The sequence below is a fragment of the Mirounga angustirostris genome, unplaced genomic scaffold, assembly GCF_029215605.1.
Source record: "Mirounga angustirostris isolate CCGP_5_RB_7025 unplaced genomic scaffold, mMirAng1.0.hap1 SCAF_5, whole genome shotgun sequence".
In the NCBI taxonomy this organism is placed as follows: domain Eukaryota; kingdom Metazoa; phylum Chordata; class Mammalia; order Carnivora; family Phocidae; genus Mirounga; species Mirounga angustirostris.
In genome coordinates this window covers 122,503,189-122,518,636 of record NW_026991713.1, presented here as the reverse complement: position 1 = coordinate 122,518,636, position 15,448 = coordinate 122,503,189, and the positions used below count along the sequence as shown (strand labels likewise).

At 38.4% G+C, this 15,448-nt stretch overlaps 1 protein-coding gene across 7 annotated transcripts in view; it reads right to left on the bottom strand.

The window, feature by feature from the left end:
• The window catches only part of NSUN6 (NOP2/Sun RNA methyltransferase 6), a 72,330-nt gene that overhangs the window by 37,496 nt on the left and 19,386 nt on the right, over window positions 1-15,448 (bottom strand). For all 7 annotated transcript variants that reach the window (XR_008506044.2, XR_010411693.1, XR_010411691.1 and 4 more), the window contains 3 exons: window positions 7,973-8,054; window positions 6,397-6,516; window positions 1,023-1,167 (listed from right to left, as the gene is read on the bottom strand). Coding sequence is in view for 1 of the 7 variants with exons in the window: in XM_045874317.3 (XP_045730273.1) it covers window positions 1,023-1,167; window positions 6,397-6,516; window positions 7,973-8,054 (347 nt within the window). In the remaining 6 variants the exon portion in view is untranslated. The remainder of the gene's footprint in view (window positions 1-1,022; window positions 1,168-6,396; window positions 6,517-7,972; window positions 8,055-15,448) is intronic.

Below are 15,448 nucleotides of genomic sequence, written 5' to 3'. Positions count from 1 at the left end.
AGTGATGTGGATGAGTGAAAAATCAGTGGACTATCCCAAGTCAATTAATGAATGTCTCTCTATAGCACTGAAGACCAACCTCTAAGATGGCTACCCTACATCTTGATTGTTCTTAGCCCAATCTGTCTATTATGCTTTTGAGGATGATCACTTTATTCAGTGATATGTAAACTTGGTGAACTACCAACAATTTCAGTAAAGTGACAGTAATGAATTATATTGACCCGTCCACTGTCTAGTAGTGATAGTAGTCAGTACATAAGTCAAGAGCTTATGTATGGGAAAACTAGATGGTCTATAAGGTGTGAGGAGTCAAAACCATGTCCTCAGCTTGAATAAAGTAGCATCTTTAATCAATAAACATTTTGGGGAAACTAACACCAACTGGTTCATTACAATATGCAAATTTCTTGAGTATTTCATGAAATCAAGTCTAAACAAAGAAAGAGAGCAATAAAGGGACTTAATAAATGCAACATTTTATTCCAAAACAAGATATGTGGCAGTTTTTCCTCCCTTCCCAGCTCCATAGCCCCATTCTCCCAAGAAAACATGAAGACAACAAAATAGCTCAAGATTCACAAACTTGAAGGGCTAATAAACTTTTTGAGATTTAATATGAAATTAAGACAAATACAGTAAGACCAAAGAGTTTGACCAAGTCTTGGGGTTTGGTTTTGTATTATTAAAATCTGACATAGATGGAGCCCTGTATCAGGCTCCTTGCTTGGTGGGAAGCCTGCTTCTCCCTCTCCCACTCCCCCTGCTTGTGTTCCCTCTCTCACTGTGTCTCTATCAGATAAATAAATAAAATCTTAAAAAAAAATAAAATCTGACATACATTATATATAGGCACTGTATATATGTTCTGGGATAAGATAAAAAGCAAAATGTTATCTATTATGGCAAAATATCTTAGATCCATGCCAGTTTCAAGGTTTTATGGATATTTTAGGGCTAGAACAATGACAACAAAATCCAAAGCCAATTACAGAAGCCTGTAAAGATAAAATTTAACTTACCTTCAGCATCCTTAACTGTACTGAGTTTAAGAGCCTTTGTTCCATCAAAGCAAAATGCCTTGATGGAATTCAGTCCTAACAATAAAGCGTTCTGTTTAATTTTTTCTACTTTGTTGGATATTTTATCCAGTGCTATTACTTCTCCCTAAAGAACAAACAAAACACATAAAGTGTAAAACCAAGGCAGTCATAAAAACTATTAATAACGAGGAAAAGTGATGAAAAATTATGTTCTTCCCTACAATCCTCCCACGCCTAGTTTTAAAGCTGAATTCTTTAAACAAATGTGTATCAAATTTACATTAATACACTTAAGTCTTATCCTTTAAAAAAAAACCCATTCTTAGAGACAAACCAAGAAACACTCTTAACTATAGAGAACAAACTGCTGGTTACCAGAGGGCAGGTGGGGGGGGGGGTGTGGGTGAAATAGGTGATGGGGTTAGTTAAGGAGGGCTCTTGTGATGGGCACCTGGTGATGTATGGAAGTGCTGAATCACTAAACTGTAGTGATGTTACACTGGATGTTAACTGGAATTTAAATAAAAACTTAAAAATAAATACAAAATAGGAAAGCACATTCTTGCCAGGTTAATTTTCTTATAGTGCACAGCTATTTTTAATTAACAAAACTCAAAACCTATATAAATAGTGTTTGCCATCTAAGAACTTAACTTGAAAATATCTATTGGAGGTAAATATTAAAAAAAAATCACCAATGTGATACGCTTTGTTCACATCTGGAAGAATATGAACTAATGTTCTGAGATATCTGTTTTTCTAGTGCTTTGGAATACAGATGAATGTTACTTGTAAAATCAATCCTCATCTCAATATTTTCTGAGTTGTACATGTAAACAAAATTCAATTCTAACAATTACAACATAAAAATACTGACCTGTATATCACAGCAAAATGCTCTAGACGGTATAAAAAGTAGTTCAAAAATAATTTCTATGGCAACTCTTTGGTTAAGTTAAAGTCAACAAAGATGAGGCCACTCTTTCACAAATGTGTTGTGACATTCATATAATTTTTTAAATATACTATGAAATGATATTGCAGAGATGGCGAGATTAACTCTTCAGTGTCTTTTCTTGCTTTTGTTTCTTTTATATACACCATCCTTGTATGACAAATGCATCGATTACAATGCTGCTACACTTTCTGTGGTCATTTCACACAGCACTATGAAACCAAACACAACATGGACACATCTAAAATATCCAGACTCTTTTTGGAAAGACTTACTAGAGAGAATAAAGTATCCGTGGATAAATACTTCTAAGCAAACACAATAAATATATACCATAAATTAAGGGCAGATTGTTATCACTTCTTCAAAGCATATCATCATCTTTACAGTTAAGGATTTCAGGTAAACTGAAAACTGATTCAGTTTAATGACTAAATGAATCCTCCTCCATAAAATGAATCCTTCTATTTCATGTTCTGTGTTTTATGCACTGGTGGTATCTAATGCATTTTTCCTTAAGGTTTTTACTGTTAACACCTTCGATTCCTTTGGGACAAAGAAGAGTATAAATAAACAGGAAAGTACATCTCCTCTAATGAACCAAGAGTATTAATACCCCAAAACTTTAAACAACAAATATCTTTTCCTTCCTTCATTACTTCCTTCGTTACTTTAAGGCCACTCACTGAGGTTATACGTGTGTGTGTGTATGTAGGGCACATATATAGAGTGCATATATATACACACAGAACATATATACAGTGCCTATATATAGTGTATGTAGATTTACATACAGTGCAGAGATAGGTTTTAACCCTTCCATATATTTATTGAAAATATAAATTTACTTATTTATTTACATATATATGTATGTGTGTGTGCGTTATCTCCCTGCTTGTGACATAGTGAATGTTTCAGAAATTGTAATAGTATCAAATACTAATATGCAAGTAATGTGAATTTTTAAATTTTTTTTTAAATTTGAGGGAGAGAGAATGACAGAGAGAATGAGAGGGGTGAGAGTCAGAGGGAGAAGCAGACTCCCTGCTGAGCAGGGGGCCCGATGCGGAACTTGATCCCGGGACTCCAGGATCATGACCCGAGATGAAGGCAGTCGCTTAACCAACCGAGTCACCCAGGTGCCCCAGTAATGTGAATTTTTATCAGAAGTCTTTGGATAAAATGATTTGCACTAATGAAAGGAAAAAGTTACAATTTCATCTTGACACAGTAAATGTTCCTATATTTTCTGTGCAAGACTGCTTGTAAATCACTTGACTTAATCACTTAAATATAGATCAAAAATGATCATCTGGTAAAGTCCAACATCTGGCACTTTGGGGAGTGGGCACACAGATACTACATCTTCTATCAAGTGAATCAGAGCAGAAGGGCTCTGCTAAGCCTCACAGAAGTATATGTCTATACCAGAAAGTCTTACACTTCAGGCAGGCAAATTTTCCTTACTTATAAATGAGTACCATGAAAAAAAACTGCCAAAGAGTTTCCTAGGTGCCTAAGAATTCCTACCACTGTATAAATCTGAGCTAACTTAGAAAAATATGAATGGATCTACTGCCCTCAGTCTTTTACTGTCCTTGCTATGCTCTTTACCCAGTTTAGATTCCATGTTGTATCACATTACTCTCTTATACACATGCTTCTGTGTCTTAGATATAAGCATGATAAAAATGCTGCTGTGGTTAAATCCAATTCTTCACCAACTTCACATCTACATCCAGGCAGCTAAAAAAAGCCCATCACTATCCCAACAAATCTTACATTCATGACCATTGTATTCACAGAGCCCATAGTGCAAACTGGAATTGCTAGGATGTGTCCATAGCCCATTCTCACTTCCATTTTCCTAGATTAACATTTCATACCTCCTAGCTCTTACCACCTCCTTCCCCATCCCCATTCTCATCTGATGACCTTGCTTCATATTTCACTGAGAAAACTCAAACAACCAAGAGAGACCTTCCTGTCTCTTACCACATTGACCGGCCCACCAATATCTGCACCCGTGTACTCCGCTGACCCTCCGATTTCCATGGATAAACTGTTGTATGCTACCATCTAAAGCCACTTGTGCATCAAAATGTATCCCATCTCACCTCCTCAAAGATACTGCTAGCAATTTCCCCTTTTAATGGATCTCTCATTAGCATACAACCATGATCATTTCTCTCATCGTAAAATAAAGTACTCCCTGAGTTCACCTCCAACTACTGCCCCATTTCACTGTATTCCTGTATAAATAACACCCCACCACCACCACCAAAGGAGTGCTCTTGATTCACTTTCTTGGATTCCCCTCATTCTCAATCCAAGCAAGCATTTCCACTCACCAAAACTGCTCATGATAAGGTTGCCCATCACTGACCTGGTGCTAGGTCCACTGGAAGTTCTCAGTCCTCACTTTATGTGGCCCAGCAGCAACATCTGACATAGCTCTCTCTCCACTGTCTTTCAATCCCTTTCTTCACATTGTTTCCAGGGTGTCCTACTACTCCTCTGGTTTTCCTCTGACATCACTGGCCATTCCTTCTCCTTTCCCCAACCTCTGAATGTTGGCACACAGTACCCGTGCGGCTCAGTCTTCTGGCCTCTTCTACTCTCTATTGCCACCCACATAAGTTTTATGGCTTTATGTATTATCTATATGCTGATGGCTTGCAAATTTCTATTTTATATGTATTTACATTTCCAATCTATATTTTTATTTCCAGTCTATACCTCTGTCCTGAACTCCAGGCTCAAATATCTAATTGCCTGCTCAACATCATCCCTTGCAAGTCTAATAGACATTTCAGTTTAATATCTCCAAAACCAACTTTCTGACTTTTCCCTGCAGAATTTGCTCCTCCCATAGTCACCCTCACCCAAAATCTTGATTACCCTCACATTTCCATAACCCACATCCAGTGCATCAGCAACTCCTTACAACTCCACCTTAAACACATCTCCAGAACTTCTTGCCACCTCCACGATGCTTCCCTGAATAACTGTCTCCAAACCAGTCACCCTTGCCCTCTTCCAGCCTGTTTTCAAGGCAACAGCCAAAAGGATACTTGAAATAGTAAAGAGGCTTATATCACTCTTCTGTGACTTCCCATCACTCGAGCATAACTAATGTCCTGTCAGACCCTGCCAACAGCTCGACCCAAACATCCACCCCTGGGACCTCCCTCTCTCTGGTCTCTTTTCCTCCTCACTTCGTTTCTCTCAGCAAACTGCAGAGATTCCTCAAACAGATCAGATGCCCTCCAGCCTCAGACCACCCACACTTGCTTTTTCTCTAGCTAAAATATGCATTCTACAGACCTCCATATTGCTCATCACCTCCAAGTCTTTCCTCAAAAACCACCTCTACAGGGTGCATTTCTCACTACCCTCCTAAAAACTGCATACTCACTCCCCTCAATACTCCCGATGCCCCTCCCCTTCCTCTCTTGCTCACCACCGCCCTTACCACAATCCTACATGCCATAACTTGTATTCATTTAATTTATTATCTGTCTCCTCTTAACTAGAAGGGAAGCTACACAATAAAGACAATTTTGGTCCCAGTGGTTTGTTGCTGCCTCCCCAGTACTTGGCATATGTAAGTACTAACTGTCTGTTTAATCAACCAACCAATCAATTAAAATCTGCCTCCAGATCAAAGTAGGTGAAGATACTAGTGTGTCTAAGCATTTCAGGAACCATGTAATTTTATGGAATTTGAAACAAGAAGAAAGCATCAACTGGCCCTATCCTTCTTGAGCTGAAGAATCTTAGGTCCAGCACAGAATGGTTACAGGGTCACACTGAGTTTTGAACACAGACTAACCCATTATGAAAGAAAACATATTGTCATATACATATATGTAGGGAAAAAGCAGTAAAATCTGAAATAAAGTTATATAAGACTTACTATATTTTATAACAATGCAACAGGCTCTATAATTAAGCCAGATCATAAGGTTTTTATGGATCTCAAGAAAATGTATTTGATGTGTACATATCATAATGTACATATATATATATGTGTATATATTGATACTTCAGTAATGTGCTGTCAATCAAGTTTTAGCGGCAGAATTTAGTAGTTTAGAAAGTGTCAAGTCTTATAATTAAGAACATAAAAAAATCTCCTAAATGTTACAGTTAAACATAATTTTATGAAGACTTCTACTCTACAAATGTATTAGTAAATCTGGGATTCAAGATCTTCAGATAGTCTTCACAAATGATAACCTGAACTCAACACGTGATGAATGCCATCACTGAACAGTCTTTACTTTGGCTGAATCTGAAATCATTCAGATTATGAATGTCTACATGTTTCATAAGTTATGTGTAGTTCCACCTTCAACATGTTGTGAGCAGTTTTTGCTGTGAAGACAGTCTCACCTGATCATGCATTAATGCTGCAATGTGTGTTGTTTTGCCTCCAGGTGCTGCACACAAATCTAGTATCTTCTCTCCGGGTTGAGGATCCAGAACATGAGTTACTACAGCAGATGGCAAATTCTATAAAGGAAAAAAAAATCAATTATCAGTGATTCTAAATCCTTTTAAAGTTCAGAATCACAGAACATAAAGAAATCTTTGGAGGTAATCCAGTATAGCATCCTCTGCCAAGAATAGGTTTTCTGTAAACATAGTGTCAGGAAATTCACAGTTTCCTAGAGTATCCTATGATCTCATTGGACATTCACACACGAGACACACACATGCACATGCATGATGCATTTCCCCTATCAATTTAACTAAAAAAGCACATTTTTTCCCTCAATTCAGTGGCTCTCAGTATTTTGAAGGCCAAAGCCCTTTCAGAAATATAACAAAGCTCTGGATCTTTTTCTAAGAAAATGTACAAAATTTTGGAATTTTGGGTGCTTCACCATCTAACGCCCACTTAAGAATTCTAGTTTTATGCTGCTAATGCCACTCAAAGACGTCTGGGTTCCTATCTCCCCGCCACTACCACATTTCTGTAGGAGAAAAGTAAAATGTAAACCAATCTATTTCTGATTGGCACCCAGAAATATGAGACTGGACAACTCATGTATCTACAGCAATAAGCTATATGGCAACAAGTTATATTATACCATTAATTCATTATTGGTTTTGATCATACAAGGACTGCTACTCTAGGATAAGTTTGCCTTAAATAAAATAGAATAATATCCCAAAGTAATGCATTTTTTTATTTTATTTTTATTTATTTTAAAGACAGTAATGCATTTTTTTAAAAGATTGTATTTATTTGAGAGAGAGAGAGCGCACACAAGGAGTGGGGAGAGGGAGAGGTAGAAGCAGATTCCCCACTGAGCGGGGCGCCTAATGCAGAACCCTGGGATCATGACCTGAGCCATAGAAGATGCTTAACTGACTGAGCTGCCCAGATGCCTCAGTAATGCATTTTTTTAAAATAATGTATTTTCTAAATTACTTTCCAAGAAACAAAACAGTAGAGGCTAATAAGCAATTAACACTCTTTTGGGCAACACAGGGTTTTTTAAAAAGTTTAAAATCAGTTGAGAGGGGCGCCTGGGTGGCTCAGTCATTAAGCGTCTGCCTTCGGCTCAGGTCATGATCCCAGGGTCCTGGGATCAAGCCCCACATCGGGCTCCCTGCTCAGCAGGAAACCTGCCTCTCTCTCTCCCACTCCCCCTGCTTGTGTTCCCTCTCTCGCTGTCTCTGTCAAATAAATAAAATCTTTAAAAAATAAAAAAATTAATTAATTAAAAAAATAAAAATAAAATAAAATCAGTTGAGAAAAAGAAGAGAGTATGTACAAAGTGTTTTTGGTTTTGGGGGTCTGGTTTTTTTTTTGGTTTTTTTTTTTTACTGCTTAACCAAAGGTAGATGAGAAAAAATAAACCACAAAAAATATGGTAATAGAAAAAAACCTTAGATTTGAAATAACTTACCGAAGTTATGTTTCAATGTCTTTAAATATTTTACTCTGACAAATACTTGCCTGTAAAAATAAGTAGCTGGGCAGTACATTGTCAAATGAGGGGCTGAGATATATCGGTTCTGTCATTCTTATGCCTATACCTCTGAAAAGCAGAAAAATCTAGTATTAGTCTGTATAAATTCCACAGTCCATACAAACTCAATTTCCAGGGACATACCCACATAGCACAACAAACATAACCTTTTTTACTCAATACCACAATACTTAGGATATTCCTGTGAATTTTCTATGACTTAGTCCTTGCAGTAGAAAGCCATCAGGAAAACTAAAAAGGATAAATTTTTCATTTAGGCACAAAGGAGTTTCTTCAGAGATTTGAACAAACTAAAAAGGCAAAGAACAGGAGTCTTTTTTTTTTTTTTAACATAGCTACTTAAATAAAAATGCTATTTATGTTAACATAATGCATTTGTTCTTATTTTTAATGCCAGTTCTTATTTATTTTTAATGCCAGTATATTAGTTTCAGGTGTACAATATCCTGGTTCAACATTTCTATATGTCACTCAGTGCTCATCAAGTAAGTGTACTCTTTTTTTGTTTAAAGATTTATTTTAGAGAGCGAGCGAGCATGCACGAGAGAGGGTGGGGCTGAGGGAAAGGGAGAGAGTTGCAGACTCAGCACTGAGTGCGGAGCCTGACATGGGGCTCAATCTCATAACCCTGAGATCACGACCTGAGCTGAAACCAAGAGTCAGATACTTAACAGACCGCACCACACAGGTACCCCAAGGTAAGTGTACTCTTAATCCCCTTCACCTATTTCACCCATCCCCTACCCACCTCCCCTCTGGGAACCATCTGTGTGTTCTCTATAGTTAAGAGTCTGTTTTTTGGTTTGTCTTTTTATCCTTTGTCCATTTGTTTTGTTTCTTAAATTCCACATATGAGATCATACGGTATTTGTCTTTCTCTGACTAACAAATGTGTCTTTATTTGTTGATTCATTCTAATCCTTCTGGTGGGATTTTCTGAATGCTTCAGTTTGCAAGGCACTATGCTAGGTACTTGTATGAAAAATAAAAATATACTTAAGAATCATGCTGATGCTAAGCAACCACAAATATGCCACACAACTCTCTCATCTCTTTAGAGAATAATTGCCCACTACTGACATAATCCTCAAGATGAGCTTTTCTACCTTTATCCCATGTTATAAGCGGCAGTGGAACTGAAGAGAGCAGGAATGTCCAGGACCCAGGAGAACGTGGTGGACGATATTCCATTAGAACAAACATCGCCATCTGAGAGAGGCTGTCAGTGACCATCAGAGGCAAAAGAAAGCATACAAATACTGTTGGAGAAAGCCAAACATGGCCTGGTGTATCAGACCACACCACAAAGAGCAAGAAAAAAGGGAAATCAACACCATGTTCGAGGGATTAGAGGGGCACAGAAAAAGTGCACTCTAATAATAAAGGCAAGATTAGGAATCTGGATTTAAACCAGGTACAGGAGTACAAGCAAGGAATACAGTCTAAGCTTCTGACTAGACAAGTTCAGAGCTTCTGAACCAATGTTGGCAGGGAAGCACCTATGTGGATGGTGTGCACTGAGCTTCAGGTAGGTAGGTGGGCTCACTTTACTCACAACACTCCTGACACCAAATGTGTGGCGTTTTTTCTTGCACCAGTCCTGGCACGACCTGCCAGGGGTTATTGTGAGGCGCCATGGGCTCAACGGTTGGATCCAACAAGACTGGTGTCGCTCCTGGGGCGCCTGGGTGGCTCAGTCGCTAAGCGTCTGCCTTCGGCTCAGGTCACGATCGCAGGGTCCTGGGATCGAGCCCCGCATCGGGCTCCCTGCTCGGCGGGAAGCCTGCTTCTCCCTCTCCCACTCCCCCTGCTTGTGTTCCCTCTCCCGCTGTGTCTCTCTCTGTCAAATAAATAAATAAAATCTTAAAAAAAAAAAAAAAAAGACCGGTGTTGCTCCAGACACCAGCTGCACATCCGGGTTGCCGTCTGTACTTCTCACCAACGGGTTGTGAATTTGGGGGTTTCCACACTGCCCTCCTCAGGTTTGAAAATTCCCTAGAACAACTCACACAACTCAGAACAACACTTACTAGCACCGGTTTACTATGGAGGATACAACTTAGAAATGGCTGAAGGAGAGATACACAGGAGAAGGTAAGGGAGAGGTGTATGGTTCACCACCTTCCCCACACCTAGATGTGTTCACCAACCTGAACCCCATCATTTAGGAGTCTTTATGATTGATTGATTAAATCACTGACCCCTGGATATGAACTGAATTTCCAGGCCCTCTCCCCTCCCTGGAGGTCCGGGGGTAGAGCCACAAGTTCCAACCTTCTAACTACAAGGTTGGTTCCTCCGTCAAGTGCCTTCCAGAAGCTATCTAGGGACCCCCAGCTACCAGTCATCTCAGTAGCATACAAAAGACACTCATCTCTGCAGAGATTCCAAGGATTTGGGGAGCTGTGTGCCAAGAACCCAAAGACCAAATCATTATTATGCCACAAAAGGTAAGTTTACGCTGCTTTTTAGAGTGAAATAATTTCTGTAGATATTCATGGACTACAACTACAGTGGTAATGACTGTGATGTCCAGTCGGTTCTAACAGCCTTTGTCATACAATAAACGTTAACTCCTTTCTCCCTCTTCCCATCCCTTTTATCCTCACTTGCTTCTTTACCACCTGACATGTCTGAATCTGTACTTTTAATCAGAGTTAAATCAGAGTTAATCAGTTGGTCTTTGGTCCTTGCTCCAGCCAGAATCAAATCTAACCATTTCCTACATAGTACCTGCCCCTGACCAGAAAAAATACAAAGGAACCTTCTGAAAAGTCAAAGCCTCACATTCAAAAGTCAGTCATTTGTTGAGACAACTGGCGCACTGACCTTGATCAACACCTCAGCCCCTGCCCAGTCTGGACCCATTATTGGACACCTTGAATTCCATGACCTGCTCACTCTTTCATAATTTAAGTGACTTTCTGACTTGCACGACACTAGTCCTCTGAAAAATACTCAAACGTTAACATTTATATGCCTGCCTCTCTAATCCAGTTCCTACCTAGTGCTTCAAGTTCTGCTATTTCTTTGTCTCCTTCTGACCACCAGCACAAGTTGTCCATCTTTGCAGTATTTAACTTAAAACAACTCGACAAAGAATAATTTAAGCCAATTATTGTTCCAGTATGGGATTACGTTTCTTTTTTTTCCCTTGACAACCTTTTTTTTTTTTTTTTGGAAATTGGGCAAATTTTTTATTTTTTTTATTTTTTAAAAAGATTATATTTTTATTTATTTGAGAGAGAGTATAAGCAGGCGGAGAGGTAGAGGGAGAGGGAGAAGCAGACTCCCTGCTGAGCAGGGAGCCCACTGCAGGGCTCGATCCCAGGACGAGCTTCCCAGGATGCCCCTCCATGTTTCTTTTAAAATTGTTTTTGTGGGGTGCCTGGGTGGCTTAGTCAAGCATCTGCCTTTGGCTCAAGTCATGATACCAGGGTCCTGGGATAGAGCCCCGCGTCAGGCTCCCTTCTCAGCGGGGAGTCTGCTTCTCCCTCTCCCTCTGCCTTCTGTTCCCCAAGCTCTCTCTCTGTCAAATAAATAAATAAAATCTTTGAAAAAGTAAAAAATAAAACTTTTTTTAATATGTATTTCCATATAGTAACACAAAGAACCAGATCTCATATGATAAACAGGTTGTTAGTAAATTAATCTACCTCTATGAAGTCTATGACTGAAGTCCACTGTAATTCAAGAAAGCAAAGGGTGCAAATTTACTCGTTGAATAACAAACTACCACTGGCAGACATAGTTCTAAAATTTTATAATAAGAAACATGATATATGTGTAGCACTTCTTTGTTATGGAAGCATGCTTTTCCTCACATAGGCAGAGAAAGAAATTCTAACAGCATAACTGAATGCTGAGTTTAAAAGTTGAGTTTTAAAAAAAACAACAGTTTTTTGAAAGATGGCTGCCTGCTACTCCTACCAACAAACATTACTCAGAAAAGTCTGTCAGCAAAGTTACTGGAACTATGACATTGAATAATATAACAGAATGAGGAGTGGAAGAGGGTTCAAGAGGGCAGAATAATAAGATCCTGAGCTCACCTCTTCCCACAAACACAACAAACTGAACAGACCTAGAAACTGGATGAACAGAGCCCCCACAACAAGGGACAGCATCAAGATGAGTGGAAGAGGCAAGGATACAGTCTTGCTAAGGAAAAAAAACCAAACCCCTGGAGCAACATTCCATGGTCAGAACAGACCTCAAAGGAATGTTATCTCCCTGAGGAGAGTTTCAAACTCCACATCCAACAACCCAACCCTTAGATAATTCATGAAGAGATGAGCTTCCCAAACACCTGGCCTTAAAAACCAATAGGGAGTATGTCCAGGAAAACTACAAAACTGTAAAGAAAGGAAACCCCATTCATAAAGGGCTTGCACACAAACTCAACCCAGAAACCAGTACAAATGGTTCCAAATCAGATCAAAAACCATATCAAAAAGATCAAAAGCCAAATAAAAAAGCACAAAGACCACAGGTAAAGTAGGCCTACTTACTAATCTTGGAGCACTTGCTGAAGAGGATTGGGTGGGGGGGCGTGCCTCGAATCTCCCTGAGAAGTAAGACACTGGTGACAGCCATTTTTGCTATCTTGTTCTGCCCTGCTGATGCTGGAGCTGACAGACACCATTTTGAAATCCTCTCTCTAGAATGTAAATGCCAGGGTGCACATGCCACTGAGAGCCCCATACAGCCCTGCCCCTCAGCAGAGCCTTGCAGTCTATAGGACTCCACCTACAGCACACCTGTAGCCATCAGGAATAGGCTGCCAGCTAACCAGGCAGGGGAAGGAAGCCAGCCTCACCCAAGAGGGCACCTGCAGCTGTCCAAGGGGCTGCCACAAGAGGAGGACGCACAAAGCCCACTCAGGGAACACTCCTGAAGCACCTATGTCTGGGTACCAGGGTAAGAGAATTGCACTACTGCGCCCTTTCGGACATCTCTTACATAAGGCCACTCCTTCAACACCAGATGTAGATGAACTACCTAATACACAGAAACAAACACAGTTAGGCATAATGAGGAGACAGAAGAATATGTTCCAAACAAAATAACACAAAACATCAGAAAAAGAACTAAACAAAATGGAAATAAACAATTTATCCAATAAAAAGTCCAAAGTAGTTGCCATAAAACTGCTCATCAAACTCGAGACAAAAATGGATAAACAGTGAGGACTTCAACAAAAAGAAAATATATAAAAGTTCCAATCAGAGCTGAAGAATAACAGAAATAAAAATACACTATAGGGAATAAACAGCAGATTAGTAACACAGAAGAAAAGAGCAGTGATCTGGAAAACAAGGAAGTAAAAATCACCCAAACTGAACAACAAAAAGAAAAAGGAATTTTAAAAATGAGGATAGTTTAAGGGACCTGTGAGCTAACAGATGCACTAACATTCCCTTTATAGGAGTCCCCAAAGGAGGAGAGAGAGAGAGAGAAAGTGGCATAAAATTTATTTGAGAAATAATAGATGAAAACTTCCCTCATTTGGCAAAGGAAGCAGACATCCAGATCTAGGAAAAAGAGAATCCCCAAAACAATGAACCCAAAGGGATCCACACCAAGATACATCATAACTAAAATGTCAAAAATTAAAAAACAAAGACAGACTCTTAAAAGCAGCAGAAAAAAAATTAGTTACATATAAGGGAATCCCCATAAGGCTATCAGCTGATTTCTCAGCATAAAGTTTGCAGGCCAGAAGAGAATGAGTGACACAATACATTCAGACTGCTTACAATCAAGAATAATCATCAAGGTTATCATTCACAACTGAAGGGGAAGATAAAGAGCTTCCCAGAGAAGCAAAAGTTAAAGGAGTTCATCACCCCTGAACTAGTTTTATAGTATTAAACAGACTTCTATTAGCAAAAAGGAAAAGGCCATAATAAGAAGTAAAATATATGAAAGAAAAAAATCTCACTAGTAAAGGCAAATATATAGTAAAGGTAGTGGATCAACCACTTACAAAGCTAGTCTGAAGGTTAAAAGATAAAAGTAGTAAAATCAACTATATCTATAATAGTTAAGGAATACATAAAATAAAAAGATGTAAAATATGATGGCATAAACATAAAATGCTGCAGGGAAGAGAGAAATGTTTTGGAATGTTTGGAATTTAAGCAACCACCAACTTGAAATAGACTGTTACATACATAGGTTATTATAGACAAATCTCATGGTTACCACAAACCAAAAACCTGTAATAGATACACAAAAAGTAAAGAGGAAGTAATCCAAGCCTAACACTGAAATAATCAAATCCCAAGAGAAGAACAAAGAATTACAAAAACAATCAGAAAACAAATATCAAAACGGCAATAAGTACACATGTATCAATAATTACTTTAAATGAAAGTGGACTAAACAATCCAAGCAAAACACATAGCATGAATGAATGGATAAAAAACAAGACCCATCTATAAGCTGACTACAAGAGATTCACTTCAGACCCAAAGACAAATACAGACTGAAAGTACAGGGCTATAAAAAAATATTCCATGCAAATGAAAACAAAAAGAAAGCAGGGGTACCAATACATGTAGGACACAAAACAGACTTTAAAACAAAGGCTGTAATAAGAGGCAAAGAAGGATATTACATAATCATAAAGAGAATCATTATAATAGTAACAATAGCAGGGGACTTTAAAACCATATTTAACATCAGTGGATAGATCATCCAGACAGAAAATAATGTAATAAGAGCAAACACCACATCAAACCACATGGACTTCATACATACAGAATATTCCATCCCCGAACAGCAGACTACACATTCTTCTCAAATGTACCTTTAACATTTTCCTGGATAGATCATGTTAGGCCACAAAAGAAATCTCAATAAATTTAACAAGACTGAAATCATATCAAGCTTTTCTTCCTATCACAACAGTATGAAACTAGAAATCAATTATAAGTAGAAATCCATCACAGGAAGAAAACTGTCCACTTATAAATGAATGGATTAAGAAAATGCAGTGTACACACACACAGAGAGAGAGAGAGAGAGAGAGAGAGAGAGAGAGGAATATTACTCAGTCATAAAAAAGAATGAAATGCCATTCATGACAACATAGATGGCCCCAGAAGGTATTATGCTAAGTGAAATAAGTCAGACAGATAAAGACAAATACGGTATGATTTAACTTGTATATGGAATCTAAAAAACAAATGAACAAACAAAACAAAACAGAAACAGATTTGATGGGTGCCAGAGAAGGGGATAAGGGTAATGAATAAAGTGAGAAAGATTAACTTTCCAGTTATAAATGAGTTATGGGGATTAAATAAATTATAAACAAGATGAAATAAATTATCAATAAAACATGGAATGTAAGGTACAACACGAGGAATATAGTTAATAATATTGTAACAACTTTGTATAACCACAGATGGTAATGCCTTATTGTGGTAACCATT